Below are 24906 nucleotides of genomic sequence, written 5' to 3'. Positions count from 1 at the left end.
ACTGCTCGTCTCTATGGTGCCGCGGCGGCGCTCTAGCCATTGCCGGGTTCTTTGTGGTGAGTTGGAGGACTGTCCGTCCTTGCGCTGTCATGGCGGCTGTGGTTCGGCTCGGGGCGCTGTTGCTGCTGGTCTTTGTGTCCTTCAGTGTTGCTGTTTATGAGGATCAAGTGGGCAAGTTTGACTGGTGAGTGCGGGGTAGAGGAGGCGACGCTGCTCACACCCGGTGTAGCCTCTGTACTGTCATATGTAATGTAAGAAGCAGACGTGACATAGACCCTGCGTGTGACATGTCTGCTGTCATGTATGAGCGGCTCCTGTATGTACAAACATCAGTCATGGAGGGTTTGGGGAATTGTTTCCTGGGAGATTTTGGCACATAGGTCTCGCCTTCATGTTCTGACCACACCCCTGATGACAGCTAGAGTGCCCCCATATTGTACAGCCATAGAGTACGCCATAGGTATCATGTCATAGGAAGAGAGAGTGTCCTCATAGGTATGGTGTCATAGGAGTAGAGTGCCCCATAGGTATCATGTCATAGGAGGAGAGTGCCCCCATAGGTATCATGTCATAGGAGGAGAGTGCCCCCATAGGTATCATGTCATAAGAGGAGAGTGCCCCCATAGGTATCATGTCATAGGAGGAGAGTGCCCCCATAGGTATCATGTCATAGGAGGAGAGTGTCCCCATAGGTACCATGTCATAAAAGGAGAGTGCCCCCATAGGTACCATGTCATAAGAGGAGAGTGTCCCCATAGGTATCATGTCATAGGAGGAGAGTGTCCCCATAGGTATCATGTCATAAGAGGAGAGTGCCCCCATAGGTATCATGTCATAGGAGGAGTGTGCCCCCATAGGTATCATGTCATAGGAGGAGAGTGCCCCCATAGGTACCATGTCATAAGAGGAGAGTGTGCCCATAGGTATCATGTCATAGGAGGAGTGTGCCCCATAGGTACCATGTCATAAAAGGAGAGTGCCCCCATAGGTATCATGTCATAGGAGGAGTGTGCCCCATAGGTACCATGTCATAAAAGGAGAGTGCCCCCATAGGTACCATGTCATAAGAGGAGAGTGTGCCCATAGGTATCATGTCATAGGAGGAGTGTGCCCCATAGGTACCATGTCATAAAAAGAGAGTGCCCCCATAGGTATCATGTCATAAGAGGAGAGTGCCCCCATAGGTATCATGTCATAGGAGGAGTGTGCCCCCATAGGTATCATGTCATAGGAGGAGAGTGCCCCCATAGGTACCATGTCATAAGAGGAGAGTGTGCCCATAGGTATCATGTCATAAAAGGAGAGTGCCCCCATAGGTATCATGTCATAGGAGGAGTGTGCCCCATAGGTACCATGTCATAAAAGGAGAGTGCCCCCATAGGTACCATGTCATAAGAGGAGAGTGCCCCCATAGGTATCATGTCATAAGAGGAGAGTGCCCCCATAGGTATCATGTCATAGGAGGAGAGTGCCCCCATAGGTATCATGTCATAAGAGGAGAGTGCCCCCATAGGTATCATGTCATAGGAGGAGAGTGTCCCCATAGGTACCATGTCATAAAAGGAGAGTGCCCCCATAGGTACCATGTCATAAGAGGAGAGTGTCCCCATAGGTATCATGTCATAGGAGGAGAGTGTCCCCATAGGTATCATGTCATAAGAGGAGAGTGCCCCCATAGGTATCATGTCATAGGAGGAGTGTGCCCCCATAGGTATCATGTCATAGGAGGAGTGTGCCCCCATAGGTATCATGTCATAGGAGGAGAGTGCCCCCATAGGTACCATGTCATAAGAGGAGAGTGTGCCCATAGGTATCATGTCATAAAAGGAGAGTGCCCCCATAGGTATCATGTCATAGGAGGAGTGTGCCCCATAGGTACCATGTCATAAAAGGAGAGTGCCCCCATAGGTATCATGTCATAGGAGGAGTGTGCCCCATAGGTACCATGTCATAAAAGGAGAGTGCCCCCATAGGTACCATGTCATAAGAGGAGAGTGCCCCCATAGGTATCATGTCATAGGAGGAGAGTGTCCCCATAGGTATCATGTCATAAGAGGAGAGTGCCCCCATAGGTATCATGTCATAGGAGGAGTGTGCCCCCATAGGTATCATGTCATAGGAGGAGAGTGCCCCCATAGGTACCATGTCATAAGAGGAGAGTGTGCCCATAGGTATCATGTCATAAAAGGAGAGTGCCCCCATAGGTATCATGTCATAGGAGGACTGTGCCCCATAGGTACCATGTCATAAAAGGAGAGTGCCCCCATAGGTACCATGTCATAAGAGGAGAGTGCCCCCATAGGTATCATGTCATAAGAGGAGAGTGCCCCCATAGGTATCATGTCATAGGAGGAGAGTGCCCCCATAGGTATCATGTCATAAGAGGAGAGTGCCCCCATAGGTATCATGTCATAGGAGGAGAGTGTCCCCATAGGTACCATGTCATAAAAGGAGAGTGTCCCCATAGGTATCATGTCATAGGAGGAGAGTGTCCCCATAGGTATCATGTCATAAGAGGAGAGTGCCCCCATAGGTATCATGTCATAGGAGGAGTGTGCCCCCATAGGTATCATGTCATAGGAGGAGAGTGCCCCCATAGGTACCATGTCATAAGAGGAGAGTGTGCCCATAGGTATCATGTCATAGGAGGAGTGTGCCCCATAGGTATCATGTCATAGGAGGAGAGTGCCCCCATAGGTACCATGTCATAGGAGGAGAGTGCCCCCATAGGTACCATGTCATAAAAGGAGAGTGCCCCCATAGGTATCATGTCATAGGAGGAGTGTGCCCCATAGGTACCATGTCATAAAAGGAGAGTGCCCCCATAGGTACCATGTCATAAGAGGAGAGTGCCCCCATAGGTATCATGTCATAGGAGGAGAGTGTCCCCATAGGTATCATGTCATAAGAGGAGAGTGCCCCCATAGGTATCATGTCATAGGAGGAGTGTGCCCCATAGGTACCATGTCATAAAAGGAGAGTGCCCCCATAGGTACCATGTCATAAGAGGAGAGTGCCCCCATAGGTATCATGTCATAGGAGGAGAGTGTCCCCATAGGTATCATGTCATAAGAGGAGAGTGCCCCCATAGGTATCATGTCATAGGAGGAGTGTGCCCCCATAGGTATCATGTCATAGGAGGAGAGTGCCCCCATAGGTACCATGTCATAAGAGGAGAGTGTGCCCATAGGTATCATGTCATAAAAGGAGAGTGCCCCCATAGGTATCATGTCATAGGAGGACTGTGCCCCATAGGTACCATGTCATAAAAGGAGAGTGCCCCCATAGGTACCATGTCATAAGAGGAGAGTGCCCCCATAGGTATCATGTCATAAGAGGAGAGTGCCCCCATAGGTATCATGTCATAGGAGGAGAGTGTCCCCATAGGTATCATGTCATAAGAGGAGAGTGCCCCCATAGGTATCATGTCATAGGAGGAGTGTGCCCCCATAGGTATCATGTCATAGGAGGAGAGTGCCCCCATAGGTACCATGTCATAAGAGGAGAGTGTGCCCATAGGTATCATGTCATAAAAGGAGAGTGCCCCCATAGGTATCATGTCATAGGAGGACTGTGCCCCATAGGTACCATGTCATAAAAGGAGAGTGCCCCCATAGGTACCATGTCATAAGAGGAGAGTGCCCCCATAGGTATCATGTCATAAGAGGAGAGTGCCCCCATAGGTATCATGTCATAGGAGGAGAGTGCCCCCATAGGTATCATGTCATAAGAGGAGAGTGCCCCCATAGGTATCATGTCATAGGAGGAGAGTGTCCCCATAGGTACCATGTCATAAAAGGAGAGTGTCCCCATAGGTATCATGTCATAGGAGGAGAGTGTCCCCATAGGTATCATGTCATAAGAGGAGAGTGCCCCCATAGGTATCATGTCATAGGAGGAGTGTGCCCCCATAGGTACCATGTCATAAGAGGAGAGTGTGCCCATAGGTATCATGTCATAGGAGGAGTGTGCCCCATAGGTATCATGTCATAGGAGGAGAGTGCCCCCATAGGTACCATGTCATAGGAGGAGAGTGCCCCCATAGGTACCATGTCATAAAAGGAGAGTGCCCCCATAGGTATCATGTCATAGGAGGAGTGTGCCCCATAGGTACCATGTCATAAAAGGAGAGTGCCCCCATAGGTACCATGTCATAAGAGGAGAGTGCCCCCATAGGTATCATGTCATAGGAGGAGAGTGTCCCCATAGGTATCATGTCATAAGAGGAGAGTGCCCCCATAGGTATCATGTCATAGGAGGAGTGTGCCCCCATAGGTATCATGTCATAGGAGGAGAGTGCGCCCATAGGTATCATGTCATAGGAGGAGAGTGTCCCCATAGGTATCATGTCATAAGAGGAGAGTGCCCCCATAGGTATCATGTCATAAGAGGAGTGTGCCCCCATAGGTATCATGTCATAAGAGGAGAGTGCTCCCATAGGTATCATGTCATAGGAGGAGAGTGCCCCCATAGGTATCATGTCATAAGAGGAGAGTGCCCCCATAGGTATCATGTCATAGGAGGAGAGTGCCCCCATAGGTATCATGTCATAGGAGGAGAGTGCCCCCATAGGTATCATGTCATAAGAGGAGAGTGCCCCCATAGGTATCATGTCATAGGAGGAGAGTGCCCCCATAGGTATCATGTCATAAAAGGAGAGTGCCCCCATAGGTATCATGTCATAAGAGGAGAGTGCCCCCATAGGTATCATGTCATAAGAGGAGAGTGCCCCCATAGGTATCATGTCATAGGAGGAGAGTGCCCCCATAGGTACCATGTCATAAGAGGAGAGTGTGCCCATAGGTATCATGTCATAAGAGGAGAGTGCCCCCATAGGTATCATGTCATAAAAGGAGAGTGCCCCCATAGGTATCATGTCATAAGAGGAGAGTGCCCCCATAGGTATCATGTCATAAGAGGAGAGTGCCCCCATAGGTATCATGTCATAGGAGGAGAGTGCCCCCATAGGTACCATGTCATAGGAGGAGAGTGTGCCCATAGGTATCATGTCATAAAAGGAGAGTGCCCCCATAGGTATCATGTCATAGGAGGAGTGTGCCCCCATAGGTATCATGTCATAGGAGGAGAGTGCCCTCATAGATATCATGTCATAGGAGGAGAGTGCTCCCATAGGTATCATGTCATAAGAGGAGAGTACCCCCATAGGTATCATGTCATAGGAGGAGAGTGTCCCCATAGGTATCATGTCATAGGAGGAGTGTGCCCCCATAGGTATCATGTCATAAGAGGAGAGTGTGCCCATAGGTATCATGTCATAGGAGGAGAGTGTCCCCATAGGTATCATGTCATAGGAGGAGAGTGCTCCCATAGGTATCATGTCATAGGAGGAGAGTGCCCCCATAGGTATCATGTCATAAGAGGAGAGTGCCCCCATAGGTATCATGTCATAAGAGGAGAGTGCCCCCATAGGTATCATGTCATAAGAGGAGAGTGCCCCCATAGGTATCATGTCATAGGAGGAGAGTGCCCCCATAGGTATCATGTCATAAGAGGAGAGTGCCCCCATAGGTATCATGTCATAGGAGGAGTGTGCCCCCATAGGTATCATGTCATAAGAGGAGAGTGTGCCCATAGGTATCATGTCATAGGAGGAGAGTGTCCCCATAGGTATCATGTCATAGGAGGAGAGTGTCCCCATAGGTATCATGTCATAGGAGGAGTGTGCCCCCATAGGTATCATGTCATAAGAGGAGAGTGTCCCCATAGGTATCATGTCATAAGAGGAGTGTGCCCCCATAGGTATCATGTCATAAGAGGAGAGTGTCCCCATAGGTATCATGTCATAGGAGGAGAGTGCCCCCATAGGTATCATGTCATAAGAGGAGTGTGCCCCCATAGGTATCATGTCATAGGAGGAGAGTGTCCCCATAGGTATCATGTCATAGGAGGCGAGTGTCCCCATAGGTATCATGTCATAAGAGGAGTGTGCCCCCATAGTTATCATGTCATAAGAGGAGTGTGCCCCCATAGGTATCATGTCATAGGAGGAGAGTGTCCCCATAGGTATCATGTCATAGGAGGAGAGTGTGCCCATAGGTATCATGTCATAGGAGGAGTGTGTCCCCATAGGGACTGTATCAAAAGGGTAGAGCCCCCTCCCATAGGTATCATGTCATAAGAGGAGAGTGTCCCCATAGGTATCATGTCATAGGAGGAGTGTGCCCCCATAGGTATCATGTCATAAGAGGAGAGTGTGCCCATAGGTATCATGTCATAGGAGGAGAGTGTCCCCATAGGTATCATGTCATAGGAGGAGAGTGTCCCCATAGGTATCATGTCATAGGAGGAGTGTGCCCCCATAGGTATCATGTCATAAGAGGAGAGTGTCCCCATAGGTATCATGTCATAAGAGGAGAGTGTGCCCATAGGTATCATGTCATAGGAGGAGAGTGTCCCCATAGGTATCATGTCATAGGAGGAGAGTGTCCCCATAGGTATCATGTCATAGGAGGAGTGTGCCCCCATAGGTATCATGTCATAAGAGGAGAGTGTCCCCATAGGTATCATGTCATAGGAGGAGAGTGCCCCCATAGGTATCATGTCATAAGAGGAGTGTGCCCCCATAGGTATCATGTCATAGGAGGAGAGTGTCCCCATAGGTATCATGTCATAAGAGGAGAGTGTGCCCATAGGTATCATGTCATAGGAGGAGAGTGTCCCCATAAGTATCATGTCATAAGAGGAGAGTGTCCCCATAGGTATCATGTCATAGGAGGAGAGTGTCCCCATAGGTATCATGTCATAGGAGGAGTGTGCCCCCATAGGTATCCTGTCATAAAGGAGAGTGTCCCCATAGGTATCATGTCATAAGAGGAGTGTGCCCCCATAGGTATCATGTCATAAGAGGAGAGTGTCCCCATAGGTATCATGTCATAGGAGGAGAGTGCCCCCATAGGTATCATGTCATAGGAGGAGAGTGTCCCCATAGGTATCATGTCATAGGAGGAGTGTGCCCCCATAGGTATCATGTCATAGGAGGAGAGTGTCCCCATAGGTATCATGTCATAGGAGGCGAGTGTCCCCATAGGTATCATGTCATAAGAGGAGTGTGCCCCCATAGGTATCATGTCATAAGAGGAGTGTGTCCCCATAGGGACTGTATCAAAAGGGTAGAGCCCCCTCCCATAGGTATCATGTCATAAGAGGAGAGTGTCCCCATAGGGACTGTATCAAAAGGGTAGAGCCCCCTCCCATAGGTATCATGTCATAAGAGGAGTGTGCCCCCATAGGTATCATGTCATAAGAGGAGTGTGCCCCCATAGGTATCATGTCATAAGAGGAGTGTGTCCCCATAGGGACTGTATCAAAAGGGTAGAGCCCCCTCCCATAGGTATCATGTCATAAGAGGAGTGTGCCCCCATAGGTATCATGTCATAAGAGGAGTGTGCCCCCATAGGTATCATGTCATAAGAGGAGTGTGTCCCCATAGGGACTGTATCAAAAGGGTAGAGCCCCCTCCCATAGGTATCATGTCATAAGAGGAGAGTGTCCCCATAGGTATCATGTCATAGGAGGAGAGTGTCCCCATAGGTATCATGTCATAAGAGGAGAGTGTGCCCATAGGTATCATGTCATAGGAGGAGAGTGTCCCCATAAGTATCATGTCATAGGAGGAGAGTGTCCCCATAGGTATCATGTCATAAGAGGAGAGTGTCCCCATAGGTATCATGTCATAAGAGGAGAGTGTGCCCATAGGTATCATGTCATGGGAGGAGAGTGTCCCCATAGGTATCATGTCATAAGAGGAGAGTGTGCCCATAGGTATCATGTCATAGGAGGAGAGTGTCCCCATAAGTATCATGTCATAAGAGGAGAGTGTCCCCATAGGTATCATGTCATAGGAGGAGAGTGTCCCCATAGGTATCATGTCATAAGAGGAGAGTGTCCCCATAGGTATCATGTCATAAGAGGAGAGTGTGCCCATAGGTATCATGTCATGAGAGGAGAGTGTCCCCATAGGTATCATGTCATAAGAGGAGAGTGTCCCCATAGGTATCATGTCATAAGAGGAGAGTGTCCCCATAGGTATCATGTCATAAGAGGAGAGTGTGCCCATAGGTATCATGTCATGAGAGGAGAGTGTCCCCATAGGTATCATGTCATAAGAGGAGAGTGTGCCCATAGGTATCATGTCATAAGAGGAGAGTGTCCCCATAGGGACTGTATCAAAAGGGTAGAGCGTGCCCTTATAGGTACCATGTCATAAGAGGAGAGTTCCCCCATAGGTAACATAGGTAGATTTATAATGAATTAGAGACGTTTGACGTTAGGTTCACACTTGCGTTCAGGTTTTCATTTGGGCGATCCACTTGGGGACCCCCAAACTAAAACGTAATCCACTTAAAAAAGCGGTTACCTGTGGACCCCATAGGCTATAATTGGGTCTGCCTGGTTTTAACCGAAAGGTGCGAAAAATGCGGGGAGAAAAGAGCTACGAAAGTGGAATGCGGAACTGTGACTGACCATGTCAGCGGTATGACCTACCAACTCCAGCCCTGGAACAGGCCTCCTCATAACTACTGTTCCATAGGTGGAGACTGCCCCCATAGATACTGAGCCTCTGGGGTGTCCAAATAAGTGCTATATGCAGTGTTCCCCATAACGTTTGTGCACCATCATAGATACTGAGCTTCAGCCAGAAAGTGTTCTCATTGCTTCTGTGCCATTGGCAAGTGCTCTATAGATTCTTTGCCTAGGCAGGAGTGCCCCCATAACCTATGTGTCATTGACAGAAGGTCCACAGTAGTTACTATGCAAAAGTTAGAGTGCTCCTTCATAGGTGAAGACAACCCCTGTAGATACTGCATCTTAGAGGGCGACTTGCTTTCCCTTCTGTCATTACAAGAACACCCACCTTATTATTTTAGTGTCCTCATGTGACTGTTGATAATTTATACTGTCCATATGAGTGGTCTCTCTCCAGGTATACAGGTTTAATGGGGATTTAGATTGTACCCCCCCCCCCCCATCTTCAGCTCTGCCCTTTACTATGTGTAACCTAATGGTGACTGGGCATCAAGTACATCTTGTTATTCTGATGATGTAACCTTCTCTCTCCTCTGTGCCTGCAGGAGGCAGCAGTATGTGGGGCGGCTGAAGTTCGCTGCCTTGGAGTCCGGACAAGGAGCCAAGAAACTCATCGCTGCCACTGAGAAGAATATTATCGTAGCCTTGAACTCGCGGACAGGCGACATCTGTGAGTACATCTTCGTATGACTGCACAGTATATAGAGTGAAGTGTGACAATGGTGCGGTGTGTGATGTCTGCACTGGTTACAATACACACATTGCATGGGGTTTTTGTCGTTCTTCTCCCCATGGGTTGTGTCTCTTGTGATATTTTGGGTGATCGGGCCACGGTCTTGTACAACTGATTGTCATTCTCTGTTCCAGTGTGGCGTCACATTGACAAGGACACCGCAGAGGGTTCTGTAGATGCTCTGCTTATTTATGGGCAAGGTAAGTTTTTCCTGAAAAGTGGTTTTTAATGATTTATAATTCCTGAACTCTGCATTTGGTGGCTCTGGCGGTATCTCTTAGTCCCTTGTGCTTTACACTGCTGTTCTTCTTCTGAGTTACAGTTTTGCAGAATAATTCAGATTTAAAGATTTGTAAAGAATTGCCTAGTAGTTGGAACAACTCCAGTTTGGAATTAGAGGCATGGTCTGGAGATTGGTAATTTACTTACCTGTCCTGAGTTATTGCAGCTGATGGAATCGGTGGTACCGCCACACCACAACCCCCAGGTCATGTGATCTGAATTGGCGTTCAGCCTCTGGGGTCGCTCTGCCCTCTCCTCCACCTGTCTCACTGGTAATTATGTGAGTGGAGGACAAAACTACCCCAGAGGCTGAACGTCAATTCGGATCATATAACCTCGTGGGGCATGATGTGGCCAGGCCCATCAGCTTTAATAATTCAGGATAGTCCGTTACCAATCCCTGGACTTCGCCTTTAAGTTTCCTTGTTGCAAGGTGTCCCGCAGTACCAGGTTCTGTAATAAGATTCATTTGATAGACAGTCATGTGACGTTGCCCCCACCTCTAGTCTACCTGAGGACACTCAGAATGCACAGCCCCTCATTTTAATTATTGTTCAGATTTGTATTTTTCCCTGGGCTGCTTCCATGTTTGACAAGGCTTTGACCTTATTTATGCACTTTGGAAACTCTTTGGCCTCATGTCTTGTTAATATTTTCTTTCCCAGATGCCCTCACTATTTCGGGTGGTCGTGTTTTACGTTCCTGGGAGGTTAACATTGGAGGACTGAATTGGGAAGCCCTTCTAGAGCCTGGCAGGTGAGGAATGATGACAGAATAATCCTACTAATATTCTAAATGAAAGTTTGTGAGTTTGGATGTTTGTTCCTCAATCACACAAAAACGGGTGAACGGATTAGCATGAAATTTGACACAGACCTAGATATTCACTAGAAAGGAAACATAGGCTACTTTTTAGATCCCACACTCACCCAGAATCCCAACCGCGACCAGCGAAAGTGCTTGGAGCGGATAGGGATTAAAATGGGAGGCAAAGGGGGAAAGGAAGGGTAGTGGGCCAGCGGGGCACAAGGTGGGGGTCCATGGGCGCACTGGGGTTGGAAGGGCCCACTGCAGCCACAAGGCAAAGGTGGGGGGGCCCAGGCGGCACTGCAGGTGGGGTACGCAGGGGGTGGGGGGCACCGGACGAAGTCGCGGGTAATGCTAGTAATATATAATGTATCACTATCACTCATTCTAGATTCCTGTGAGAGCTCAGTACCTTGTGACTTGAGATATGAATCATATGATGACTATACTTATTAGGGATTTCAGATCCATCCTAGCTTCTCCTCTCTGCTTGTTGCTTTCAGTATATGTTGATGTGTTGTATCTCTGTAGTTTTCAGGCAGCCGGTTTTGCTGGCACTCAGGACACACCGAGGTACATTGCGGTCCTGAAGAACACAGCGCTATCTCTTCACTACTTGTCCAATGGACACCAGAAATGGTCCGAACCTCTGCCAGACAGGTACGTAACATGTAGTGCATTAGATGGTGGTATCATTGTAGGGTGTAATGTGGTACAAACTGCCAAAAGTGTGGGGATGTTTTGTGATGGGATTGCATAATGACTTTATAATGACGGTAAGGTCACACAGCAGAGGGTAAAGAGGAAGTAAAGACAGTCTAACGGCTCAAATTCGTCTCCTCTTTCTGGCCCTTGGCTTCCTCAAAGGAGTGGAGCTTCAGCTTTAAACTGTGCCTTTTACTCCCTGATTATCCTCAGATGAATGGGGCTGTTCTGCAGAGCGTCTCGAGCTGTGGGTACTGCAGCTGTATTGGCTGGGGAACTGACTGTAAGATCACGCATGCATATTTTTTCATTGTCCTACTTCGGGCTGTATTCAGTAGGAGACAATCCTATTCATTAATGCTTCAGATTTGCTAAATATAGGAAAGTTCTACAGAGTATGTGGTTCTCTGCAAGTCCCATTAAGTTGATTGGGTCACTTACAGAAATTTCTGCATCTTTCCGCATATATATGGGGTGTGCCGAATTCAGTGCATTGTCAGTTTTGCTGGTGTGAGCACTGGTTGCAGAGATATGGGTGGCGTTCGTTTTGGTACTGATATCAGAAGGACGGACCGTACAGCTCAGCGTCATCACAGAGCTATTAGGAATATCCCCTGATGGTATACTTCCATAGCCTTGTATTGTCAGGGGGTACTTTGCGGTCCAGCATTGATGCTGAGCTCTAAGGCCAGCCCTTCTGACAGTACAGTAATATAGGTGCCAAAATGAACGCCACCCATATCTCTGTAGCCAGGGCACATACTGGCAAAGTTGACTGCGCTATATTCACTGCCAGGTTTCTAGCAGTATATAACTCCTCCAATGTCAGAGGACATTATAGTTATTCTTTAATAGGAATATCTCCTTTAACTTTTGAAACTTCTTTCATCAGGGGGCGATAGTGACAAGAAGATTATAGTTTATGTTGTAACTCGTGTTTCCTCCCCCAGCGGAACTGTGCAGTATCAGCTGCTGCATTCCTCCTACAAAGGAGTGGTACATGTGGTGGGAATTGTCCCCAACGATCACATCCGGATCCTGACGTTTAGCGTGGAAGATGGATCCATCAGTCAGCAGGTTAGCTGGAGTCAGTCTGCAGCCACCAGTAATAGCAGAGGTCATTCTCTGTCCTGACCACTGACCGTGGTGTCTTTACAGGTTCAGGTGCCCACACACTGGCTTCAGACTCTACAAGGAACATGCGGGATCGTCACAGAGAGCGTTCTGGTCTGTGCAGACACAGTCACCGCCTCCCTCCATACCGTATCTCTGCTGTCCGGAGAGGAGACCACTCAGCATCACCTGCAGGTCACTAGAACTTGACCCTAGAACATTGTAGGACTTGAGATTGTGGGTGTTTAGGGGGGTTGGATAAATGGCTGATAACAGAGAATAGATAATTGAAAAAGTATGGATTAGGATCAAGTATGAAGGATTATAGTTTACAACATCTAACCATGTGGTTGTAGTTGAGGATCATCTCCGTACTTTCAATGAAAGGTGTATCAAATGTAAATGTTGTTGGTGACTGCTGTGCTCTGTACCTGGCATTATAGTCTCTTGGGGTGGAAGCAATTGATGACATCACTGAACTCGGTGTGGTGACAACTCCACGTACGACAACAGGACCAACCCTGCCACAGTTCTTCCTCCGCATCGCTCCACGACGCTTCTTGCTAATGCAGTATCGAGATGGGACCCTCACTCCTCTGCGAGACTTCTCTCAGGTGAGTGTCCTTCCTTCCCCTCAGGTAACTGTATCAATCTACAGGATTCCTTTAATCCAGCTCACCCTGCAAACAATAGTTTTCCTGTGACGACCAGTACCCTTTTTGTTAAGGCTTCAGTGCATTGGCGCCCCCACTTCTTATATAGCTGGAACCTGAATTGCTGTGGATTCTTTAATTCACTACAAAATTGATTTCTGCATGCCAGCCCTTGGGAGAACTGCCTCATAATCCAGAATCTCTGGAAACAAACAGAGCGTTGGATACTAGTTAATGACATATCTGGTAGAAACCTTTTGGTAGCAATAATTTCTAGTTATATTTAGTAACGTTTCTCTATTTTTCTAGGCATATCTGGTTTCTTTTGCTTCTACTGGTGACAAGTCAGTGGCTGCAGTTCTGCAATGCAAGACCGATGTGGTGAGTTCCCCTTGTACAATCACATTATGCCTACAAATTATTACAGAGGGATCAAAATAGGAAAATCTGCAAATGTACCTTAACCGAAAGTGACACTTATTAGCACCCAACATTGGATTGAATGCAATTGTCGCAACCTCTCAGCTATGTAGATTTTAATATACACTCATTCTTTTCCTCTAATATTACAGAATACACCAGAGGTGGAGATTCCAGCTGGACTGAGCTGCTCGCAGGTAACTCCACCATTGTAATAATCTGCATCTTATTGCACCTCAGTGATTCTTTGCACCTTGTGACATTGCCTCTGATCTCTGCAGGATGCCTGGTCGTGTCCTGGACAGACTTTTACCATCAGCTTGTACATGGCGGACAGCGGCCGGAGGCTCCTGGACACCACCATGACCTTCACTCTGGAGCAGAGCTGTGTGAAGCCTGATGCTGTGAGCGCTGCCATTGCTTTCCCCACATTCTTGCATTGATACAGCTACAGTCCGACCTCCTAACTTATTCTTCTGTCCTTTGTAGTTCTACCTGCAACTGTTCCTGAAGAAGGACGATTCGGTGGGTTATCGAGCTCTAGTACAGACTGAGGACAACCAGCTAGTGTTTCTGCACCAACCAGGTGATCCCTGGGGTTTTAACAGAATTGTAAAGTACTATGGGTGGGGGATACAACTCCTGACAACCTCATGAATGAAGGGGCTGCAATGCTCTGGACCGGGTAGCTAAAAAGACATATCTTTGTGAATAGTTTAGTGACCGTCGGCCACTTTTTGTAAGGATTTTACAGTACTGGTGTTTGGATTCCATTAGTAACATCTCTCTTTATATTATGGACAGGCAAAACCTTATGGCTACGAGAGGAGTCACTGGCTGACGTCATCACTATGGAAATGGTTGACTTGCCACTCACAGGGGCCCAGGCTGAGCTTGAAGGAGAATTTGGGAAGAAAGCAGGTAAAAGCATCAGCAAGTGCCTCAGTGGGTGTGTGGGGTGCTCGGACCTCTCCCTGTGGGTATCTTTTGCTCTGATCTCGCTTGTAGTTTCTGTTTTAAGGCTTTTTCTTCTTTTCTTTTTGCTTTTTTTTATGCTGCCCTGGATCCAGCGATACAAGGTAACGCCGACCTGCATGAGCCAGTCTAGCAAATCTGTTGTGTTAATGGAGCAATTACACAAAATTTTCAATGTCTAATTGTAAATGTTATACTGTAAAATTCCAGTAATCCAGTATAGACGTCAGGTTATCAGAAGGCGAAAACTTTTGTAAATTTGATACGTACAGATTAGGTAAAACATTTAACCCCATCAGCTCCCCCTTTGGTGACAGTGGTATCCACCCTGCTGTCCACTGTCACACGATGAGATTCTGACACTAGAAATATTTTGGTCGCAGGCCGCATTAGTAGGATTTCCAGACTCCTCGGTGCTGGATTATTGGAATTTTACTAGTAAACATTGTATGAGGAGTTGTCTGCACACTATCTTATACCACGGAGTTCCTGATTTGCCTTGTCCACACTCTTAAGGGGTTAATATGTATTAAAAAATACAGGTCATATCCTCAAGATGCTGATGTCCTGGTGAGATTATCACACTTGACTGGGAATTCAATGGAAAACTGGTAGATAAAGGTTTACTGGGAAAAGTAAAGTAGTAATGGGAGACTATGGAGTTGGGGAAGATATAGAAGTATAACTACTGCCTACAGCAACCAATCGGATTGCAGTATTGTTTGCGTCGGCATCTCGTTCACTTCTTGTTTGCAGGATTAGAGGGACTGTCCTGCCTATACGTCCCCTTGTCATTGGGCAGTTGCCCTAGATAAAATTCAGGAGGGGGGTGTCCACCCAGCAATGAAGCAGTTAAAGGACTTTATGGTTACCTATATGACGGTGGGTTCACACCTGCACCCGGTCTCCGCTTTCGGGTTTACATCTTCTGCCAAGAGAAACTGGACAGGAGACGGAAACCCGGTGGTCAGTTTTCAATCCCATTCTCTTGAATGGGTTGGCAAAGTGTCCGCCCGTGTGCGTCTTCTGCCTCTCCACAGCTAAACCCATTTTTTTTTAACCAGACACAGAGTCGGACATGCAGGACTTTGTGTCCGGTTAAAGAAAAACGGTTTTGCTGCGGAGACCAGAAGACGCTCACGGGCGGTCACTTTGCAAAACCCAAACAAGTGAATGGGTTTGAAAACTGACCACTGGGTTTCCGTCTCCTGTCCAGTTTCTTGGGCAGAAGACTGAAACCTGCAAAGCGGAGACCGGGCGCAGGTGTGAATCCGCCCTAATACAGATGCTAGTTGACCCATAAAGCAGCATTTTGGTCTGGTTAATAGATGTTGGGAATGTACAACACCTCATCCCCAGGACACCTATTAATGTGTCACACGTCGGTCAGTGTAATAATCTCGGCCATGTTTCTATTCTCTCGTCCTCCTCTTTTCATCAGATGGTCTCCTGGGAATGGTGTTTAAGCGTCTGTCCTCCCAGTTGATTCTGCTGCAGTCCTGGAGCGCTCACTTATGGAAGATGTTCTGCGACGCTCGGAAGCCGCGAAGCCAGATCCGCAATGAGATCAACATTGACACACTGGCAAGAGATGACTTCAACCTGCAGAAGATGATGGTCATAGTGACATCGTCTGGGAAGGTGAGGGGGCCGGGCTGGTGTCACTAGTGATGACGGACATATGAGTGAATGACTTTTATATCTCTTACCAATTAAATACCGTTGTATTTATGTACTTTGTTTTATTCTTCGCCATCTTCAAGATCCCTGTCTACTGTCAACGAATGACGACATTCCTGGTTACAAAGACTGGAAAAGTCATTCTGATCATGTCCAGAGGTGCAGGGCTTGTTACAGGGTAAACCGTTACTGGCTGTAAACATATACTTGTGCGAGCCGCACATGATCAGGGTGGATATAAGCAGAATGGATCCCATTGACTTACAGAAGACAGTGATCTTGCAATTGGTCAACAATAGAAAGTTACAGATATCTTTATAGAGTGATGTAAGACTGATGTGATGTGGGATATGGCTCATTATATAGACACGTGTGGTGTATCTAATAGACACTTCTGATGTATCTAACACTTTCTACTATTAACCTGCAGCTTTTTGGGATTGAGAGCAGCTCCGGGAGCATCCTGTGGAAGTTTTACCTGCCGGGAGTGAAGCCCGCCGCCTCCTTCAAGCTTGTTGTCCAGAGAACCACGGCTCACTTCCCCCACCCTCCTCAGTGCACCCTCCTGGTGAAGGACAAGGTGAGACTATCTGCTGCTCTTTTTAGGTGTCGCCAGGCTTGTGGTGTTGGGGTCAGTTTTGGGTGATGTCGGAGTGGGTAAACAAATTGCTGTTTTGGATGCAGTTTTTGGAACAAAATTTAGAGGTGGATCCAGTTGGAAGGAAAAGTATAATCCTTCCTTCATTTCCCGTTCTCTTTGAATCTATTCCAGTTTGTAGCTGAAAAAACTGAATCAAAAACTGCAACAAAAACCACAAGTGTGATTCCAGCGTGCAGATGCTAATACTGTAGTTGTCATCTGAATGTTCATGGAAAATACTTTGACCTGTTTTGCAGGAGACGGCCATGACCTCCATCTACGTCTTTAACCCTATCTTTGGAAAACTGAGTCAGATGACGCCTCCTCTTTTGCAACGTCCCATCCTTCAGTCCCTACTGCTCCCTATTATGGATCATGACTATGCCAAAGTGTTACTTCTCCTGGATGATCAGCATAAGGTGAGACTGGAACATAAGGTTTGCTGTGATTTATCGTCCTCTTCTGTCAGCTGCATATTAGGTTCTTACTAGAGATGAGCGAGTACTGTTCGGATCAGCCGATCCGAACAGCACGCTCGCATAGAAATGAATGGGCGTAGCTGGCACGTGGGGGCCGCCGTCAAAGCGGAAGTACCAGGTGCATCCATTCATTTCTATGGAGCGTGCTGTTTGGATCGGCTGATCCCAACAGTACTCGCTCATCTCTAGCTCTTACCTTAGTCTTGGATCTAAGGAGTCTGGATGGCAACCAATATGGCTACCATTACCATAGCCACTATAGGCTTTTCTGAAGTTAGCAAATCTGGCTAGCTGTTTATCTATATGTACAAGCCATGACATTCTGGATTCGAGTAAAGCTGAGTGACTAATTGGCCACAATTATAATATCCTTGTTACACAGTTATCTTCTCCAATCTTTCCAGGTCGTCCCATTCCCTTCCACAAAGTACGTTTTGCAACAATTACAAGAATTGTCCTCCACTGTTTTCTTCTACCTGGTGGACTCTGAGAAGGGAAAACTGACTGGACTCCGACTACACAAGGTATCCTGCTCTGTGGAGACATTGTGGTCATTTCTGTCTGTCTTCATGTGTTATCTTATGTTTCCTCTGACTTGGCACCTTCTTCATCTTCCAGGACCTTTCCACAGAGGAGATCTGGGAAATCCTGCTCCCATCAGAACTCCAGAGGATTACAGTGGTGAAGGGCAAGCGTTCCAACGAGCATGTTCACTCCCAGGGGCGAGTTATGGGGGACCGTAGTGTCCTCTATAAGGTAGGGACTGAGTGCAAACCTCCTTTTGTAAGGGATTTGGACCCCTCCTCCTAGGACTTCTTACTCATTTCTGCATCTTTTTCCATTGTGCAGTACTTGAACCCCAACTTGTTGGCGTTAATCACAGAGAGCACAGACACCCATCCTGACCGCTGCTTTATAGGAATCTACCTCATTGACGGTGTGACGGGACGTATTATTCACTCATCTGTGCAGAGGAAAGCCAAAGGTCCCGTCCAACTCGTCCACTCTGAGAACTGGGTGGTGGTAAGATCCAGCTTCTAATAATCCCCTTTACTGTCCCTTATATGTCTGCCCTATACCATATGGCTACCTATTTCTCCCCGTTCAGTACCAGTACTGGAATAGCAAAGCTCGCCGCAACGAGCTCACCGTCCTGGAGCTGTATGAGGGAACGGAGCAGTATAACAGCACCAGCTTCAGCTCTCTGGACAGACCTCACCTCCCGCATGTCCTTCAGCAATCCTATATCTTCCCCTCCTCCATCCGCGCCATGCAGGCCACAATCACTGAACGAGGCATCACAAGCCGACACATCCTCAGTGAGTATAGACCTTTGCCAATGTTGTGCCATCTTTTATTACTTGTATACATAAAAGACTAACCAAGGACATGGCAGCCCCCTCTGCTCTGTTACTGTACAGTTATCTTATGGTAAAATGTGTGTGATAAAAGGGGTTGTCGAGGCTTGTGCGAATAAAGTTTACCAAACAGAATTGAAAATCCTTTACATTTCCTTATTAGAGATGAGCGAATACCACGCACCCATAGGAATGAATTGGAGCGGCCGGTGCGCAGGGGGTTAAGCGGCCGGGCGCTGGCTGCATCCATTCACTCCTATGGAGCGAGGTATTCAAAACGGCCGTCTCGATTACGATTCGCTCACCTCTATTCCTTATCATTACATGATCCGCTTACTGTCAGTGGATTGATGATGACCTGCATTTACATAGGACTGAACCGCCTTTTAATGTCCTGAGAACCCACAACCAAGATAATTGACATCTTCTACATTCTGGATACAGGACCTCAGTGTCGTAGCGACTCCATAGGTTTGTAGTTGGGGGCACGTCGTACTTATTCCATTGATTTTCTTGTAGTTGGACTTCCATCAGGAGCAATACTGTCCCTTCCTAAGGCTTTGCTGGATCCTCGCCGGCCTGAGATTCCCACAGAGTATACAAGGTAAGGCAGTACTAACAAGGTTATCCCATTCATTGAATACAGTTCCCATGCATATTGGCTCCTGGGTCAGTCATAATGCTAGCGGAGCATTCTCGGGATTGATGGGCCCTTGTTTTTATACCCAACTATTATTTGGAATAGGATTGTACCAACCAATCTGTCACTGGCAGAGAGGTGGCTGTGTGGTTTACTCCTGTTATGGTCTATGGCAGGGGTAGGGAACCTTCGACTCTCCAGCTGTTGCAAAACTACAACTCCCAGCATGCATACTTGCTCTGCTGTTCTTGGAACTCCCATGGAAGTGAATGGAGCATGCTGGGAGTTGTAGTTTCACAGCAGCTTTAGAGCTGAAGGTTCCCTATCCCTGGTCTATGAGATATATGGAGAGCAGGCTCACTTAGTTGTTTCCATATCTCTTATAGACATCAATGTGGAATGTTTACTCTTGTGCGAGTATTTGAGAATTCCTTAACCTTTTCGCTGCCAAGGGTCTCTGGAAATTTTGCACCTCCAGTAGCCAGAGCAATTTTCACAGTTTTGAGATGGACAAATCAAACCTAAATTGCAACATTAAAAAAGCATCTAACCCCCCCATACCTATATATTTTCTTAAAGTAGACACCTGCAGCATTGTCAGAATGCCACTTGGTACTGTATACAAACAGGCACCTTCATGCAATTTTGATTTAAAGTGAATGTTTTATGAAAAAATGCAAATAAATGTATATTAGTTGTTAAAAGCGGAAACCAAACAAAAAATTAAATGCACCAAACCTCCTAAAAATAAGAGTTCAACATGTGCAGAGTTCATACATATCACTATGGCCTGAACCTGCATGCACGTGTCTTCAGAAAATCGCTAGAACTGGAAGGAACAAAAATCTGCTTTGACGCTGGAAATGTTAAAAAAGTATCATCCTATAAAATGTACGGATTACACACCGTGAAAAGTAAGTGAACCCCTAAACCCTATATATTTTTTGAAAGTAGACAACCTGAAGATTACAAATGTCTTAATGGGTTATCGATAGCCACATCCACCTTCATGCAACTTTGCGACCAACACAAATAATTTTTTGAAAAAATACGCTAAAACACATATTTGCACCTAAAACTCATGTTCAAACTCACATTCATATACAAAATAGATCTAAAATAATAGCTTATGGTGTATACAATGTGTATATATACTATATGTCCCGCAAACATCAACTACAACAAGAGCTCGGACTCCCAAAAACACGAATACAGAAGACAGGCAGGATTTTGCTGATGTTCACTAATATGTTAAAAAGCTATACTTCACCTACCAAACTGTGACTGTGATACCAAAATCTAACTTTTTTCAGAGTACACAGCATACCGTATATAAAAACACAATTTAATAGTTCATATATACAACCACCTTCATTCAACTTTGCCGCAAACAGAGATTGCTAGCAAAAATTGCGCAAAAATTCCCATTTTGTGCATGCAAATTAAATAGGACTTTACATAAAAATGTTATTTTCCATCCCCCTATAATAATTTTAGCAATCTATACGTTCATCTCTAGTGATAATCGTTATTACTATTATTTTAGTGTGTAACGGACATCACTAGAGACGTATTTTACTGTAGAAAGCTCAGGTATAGACAGGACAGCGATTGGGTGAAATGTAAACTTTATTTGCGACTTTATGTATATGTTGTGTAAGTGTTTGGTGCGACTTTTTTTTTTTGGCTCTGCGACCTGGACAATGGTAAACATCTGGGTCACAGCGCCAATAAACTTCCTGGTTATGTTCAGGAGGTATAACATAAGAATACCCCACTAGTAAAGCTCAGGGGGGAATTACATTATACCTGTATGTGACAATCAGAGACAAATGTATAGTATGTTCTCTGATTGGCAGGAGAAGGGTTAATAGGGACAATAGAGTCCCTGCCACCCCCCTCCTGCTGTCACATACAAGTTATGCAGAGAGAGAGATCGTTTCTGTGTGTCTCTCTCTCTCTGCTGGGCTGCTCCGTGTCCCTCTTCCTTTCATGTTAGATCGCAAATTGCTTGCTTAGACAGGAGGGGGGGACACTTTGGAGCTCTATATCTTTGGACTGCATCAACATATATTGATGCTTTCAATTGCATTTTAAAGAGGAGAATCTCATCTTTAAAATGATATTAAGAACTCGATGATTGGATGTATAGTTTTGGAGAAATTCACTGTTGAAACGCTGTCGGGAATTGAGATCTGCAGTTGGATCTCAATGCCAAATAGTGTTTTCAACAGTGAATGGCTCCAAGACTGTAAGTAAAATCATCAAGTCCCTGGTATCATTTTAAAGATGAGAGTCTCTTCTTTAAAATGCATTTTAAAGCATCAAGACATGTTGATGCAGTCCAGAGATATCGGCATTAGTAGGGAGGACGTAGTAACTACGTCCTCCGCTACTGAAGTGCCACCTTGGGAGCACATGCAGTGTACGTGCCTGGCAGCGAAAGGGTTAAAGCCCCTTATAACCATGGGTGGCACCAGTGACTCTTTCAGATCCAGACCTGTTCAATATCTTGTTATTTTGCAGGGAAGAGAACCTGATCCCGTACACCCCTGACATTCAGATTCACGCTGAGCGCTTTATAAACTACAACCAAACCGTGTCTAGAATGAGAGGGATTTACACCGCACCGTCTGGCCTTGAGTCCACCTGTCTTGTAAGTGCTTGAGATGTGTGGGGGCTGCTGATGTTATGTCTTGGGAGTTTGTACGGTCTTCAATGTTCCTTCGTTCCCCTCCACAGGTTGTGGCCTACGGACTGGACATCTACCAGACCCGCGTGTACCCTTCCAAGCAGTTTGATGTGTTGAAGGATGACTACGATTACATCCTGATCAGCAGCGTGCTCATTGGTTTGGTCTTTGCCACAATGATCACCAAGAGACTGGCGCAAGTGAAGCTCCTGAATCGGGCGTGGCGCTAAGTTGGGGAGATAGAGGACCCTTCAGACAACCATCTCCAGAGACTTAGCAGCTCTCTCCACATCTCTGATAGCTGAGGAGAGGAGACTGTTCATGGACTCTGGGTCTAGGGAAATGACTGCTGTAACTTGAATCTGTGGCAAACCAGCCTGCCATCATCATACTGCCACCCCACTAATGGCGGACGGGCCTGCACTGGAGCAAATCAGAGGAACAGCTCTGTTGGTTGAATGGATGAGTGCAATGATTTATTTTTTTTGTCTTGGAAGTGAAAGGGGGTTTCTCGTTCTGTATTTAATCCCTGCATAATGAAAAGTGCTGAAACTTTCTCATAGATGTAGTGTTACCTTTTCTCACAATTCTCTATATCTCTGCTTGCTGTCAGTCAATGGGAAAACTTATTGCAGAGGATTTATCAATACAGTCTTGTATTGTAGGCCGGTCTTATATCAGGGGACCATGCTGGCTATAATGAACACTTTGCCAGTTTGAAGATGAGGTTGATGTCGGACATCATTTACACCAGAAAAGTGGGGTAAATGGTAAATCTTATGTCCTCCCACATCACCCATCTTTCAGGGAAGCGGTGAGGACGTCTTGCACGACAAACGTTGCAAATGGAATTGAAAAAGTCACAGTTTGCACCTTTTTTTACACCATTCTTCTACTATTAGGGCTTAATAAATTCACTCTTACTTAAAACCATCAGATAAAACCTTACATGGACCCAGTAATTCTCAAAGGTGAGTGTCTGTTAAAATTGTATCAAGGCTGACAACACTCTGAGCTCCAGACTAACACATTCTACCAAATGAGCAAGAAAATAATGAAACACAATTGTATTAAGCTGAAGTGTAACTGGACCCCAGTGCAAAATCTGTAATGGGACCTTTACCTACCTTCGACACTCCGACTGTTGTAAAACTACAACTCCCAGCATGCCTACTTGCTCTGGTGTTCCTGGAACGCCCATGGAAGTGAATGGAGCATGCTGGGAGTCGTCCTTTGACAGCAACTGGAGTGCCAAAGGTTGCTGACCCCTGGCCTATAGCTACACCCCTGGTATCAAGCCCCTGGTGTCCATTTTTGGCCTATGAATGTAAATACAATTGTTTTATTTCACTGACACAAAGCAGAGATCATGAAAATGATGAGAAATTCAGAAAATTGGTGAACTTTTCATTATGCAGCGATAATGCTTCATATACATAAAACTGGAACCCCCCTTTAAAAGGCACATGACTTGTTTGTGGGACCCCTTATTTAGTTAGACCATTGTTTTGCTGCTAGAAGCCCCTTTTACCCTCTTCTCCCCGGATCAGTTGCCATGGGCAGGGGAATGAGGCATCGCATGGCGTCCATTAATACGAATGGATGATCTGTCATGCGCAGAAATGTCGCATCATTTAAAGCGATTTCACTTTTGTTAAGTCTCCCCTTTCCCCCATGGACACTGTTAGCACCGAGGACTCTGAACATGATGATGCCTTTAATAAACCACTATCCATAGGGCACGTAAGTACTTTGGGTGCTGGGTCTGAAGTGGGGACAAGTTATAATAAACTATGAAAATTTGGAAGTTTTGGTCACATATTAGATACTCATGTTGTTACGTAAATATGGGACTGTCCCCAACACAATGAACGAACAATTGGGGATCTTCAGCACCACCATAAGGAGGATGAGGATGGACCACTGACTTCATCCGTCTATATTGTGTATCGTCCCCAAACAGGTCCTGTCCCTTTTGTCCGTTGTATGCATGAGATGTGCATGTGTGGTATCAGGAAAGCTAAGATTATCAACGTCCTTAATTTATATAATTACTGTTCTGTTTGACCCCTGAACTTAATGATTTATCTGTTGAAAGTTTTAAACAAAATTCCCATTTTTTTTTTTTTTTTTTGGAAACTGAGGAAAAAATTTAAGAATAAAGCCTGATCACTCCTAAAGCCGGTCTTGTCTGTGAAGTAATGGTGATAAAGGAAAAAGGGTACAATACTAATATGGTACATGAATACATACTTAAGGTGCTGCAGAACCTGTTTTGCGAGAGCTAGTATATATAAAGTGCTTTCTCCGGAAAGAGGATGTGCAGCAGCTGTGGTGTATAGGGTGCTAAGGCTCTGCAGAGACCCAGGTACATACAATGAGGTTTTGCAGCAGCTGGGTTCTGTATGGTGGATATTGTAGTAGCCAAAGTGAATATTGTGAGGCTTTGCAATAGCTGGAATGTTTGCTGGATGCTATGGTGAGCGTCAGCAACAGCTGGGATCAGGCTGTGCAGCAGTGCGGCTGTGTATAGCGAGGATCTGCAGCAGCTTGGGTGCATGTGCAGAGACTGTAGCAGCTGGGGTGTGTACGGTGAGGATCTACAGCAGCAGAGGTGGGTAAGGAGAGGCTCTGCAGCAATTGGGGTGTGTACGGTGGAGCTTTGCAATAGCTGGGGCACAAGAAGTTCTGCATCAGCTGGGATGTGTATGGTGAGGTTCTGCAGCAGCTGGGATGCGTATGGTGAAGCTCTGCAGTAGCTGATGCACACATGAAGTTCTGCAGCAGCTGAGATGCATACGGTGAGGCCCTGCACTAGATGAGGTACATTTGATGAAGTTCTGCAGCAGCTAGGGCGCATACAGTGAAGCTTTCCAGCAGCTGAGACACATATGATGAAGTTCTACAGCAGCTGGGGTGCATACAGTGAGGTCCTGCAGTAGCTGAGGCACATATGATGAGATTCTGCAGCAGCCGGGATACATACCATGAGGCCCTGCAGTAGCTGAGACACATATGATGAAGTTCTACAGCAGCTGGGGTGCATACAGTGAGGTTTTGCAGTAGCTGAGGCACATATGATGAGGTTCTGCAGCAGCCGGGATACATACCATGAGGCCCTGCAGTAGCTGAGGCACATATGATGAAGTTCTGCAGCAGCTATGGCGCATACGGTGAGGCCC

At 46.3% G+C, this 24906-nt stretch overlaps 1 protein-coding gene across 1 annotated transcript; it reads left to right on the top strand.

Moving 5' to 3' along the window:
• Window positions 1–66: 66 nt before the first annotated feature.
• Window positions 67–23904, top strand: EMC1 (ER membrane protein complex subunit 1). The gene is made up of 23 exons (XM_075277883.1): window positions 67–184; window positions 9093–9217; window positions 9415–9480; window positions 10228–10318; window positions 10901–11029; window positions 12025–12151; window positions 12233–12382; window positions 12631–12801; window positions 13150–13221; window positions 13413–13457; window positions 13542–13664; window positions 13750–13846; window positions 14065–14181; window positions 15677–15876; window positions 16346–16495; window positions 16813–16974; window positions 17439–17558; window positions 17653–17790; window positions 17884–18057; window positions 18143–18353; window positions 18912–18996; window positions 21559–21688; window positions 21775–23904. The coding sequence occupies exons 1-23, from the start codon at window positions 90–92 to the stop codon at window positions 21952–21954; spliced, it is 2958 nt and encodes a 985-aa protein (XP_075133984.1). The 5' UTR covers window positions 67–89; the 3' UTR covers window positions 21955–23904.
• Window positions 23905–24906: the final 1002 nt, after the last annotated feature.

This window comes from Leptodactylus fuscus, chromosome 6 (assembly GCF_031893055.1).
Source record: "Leptodactylus fuscus isolate aLepFus1 chromosome 6, aLepFus1.hap2, whole genome shotgun sequence".
Taxonomy (NCBI): domain Eukaryota; kingdom Metazoa; phylum Chordata; class Amphibia; order Anura; family Leptodactylidae; genus Leptodactylus; species Leptodactylus fuscus.
Note: the sequence above shows the minus strand (reverse complement) of the source record. Positions and strands in the feature narration are given on the sequence as shown.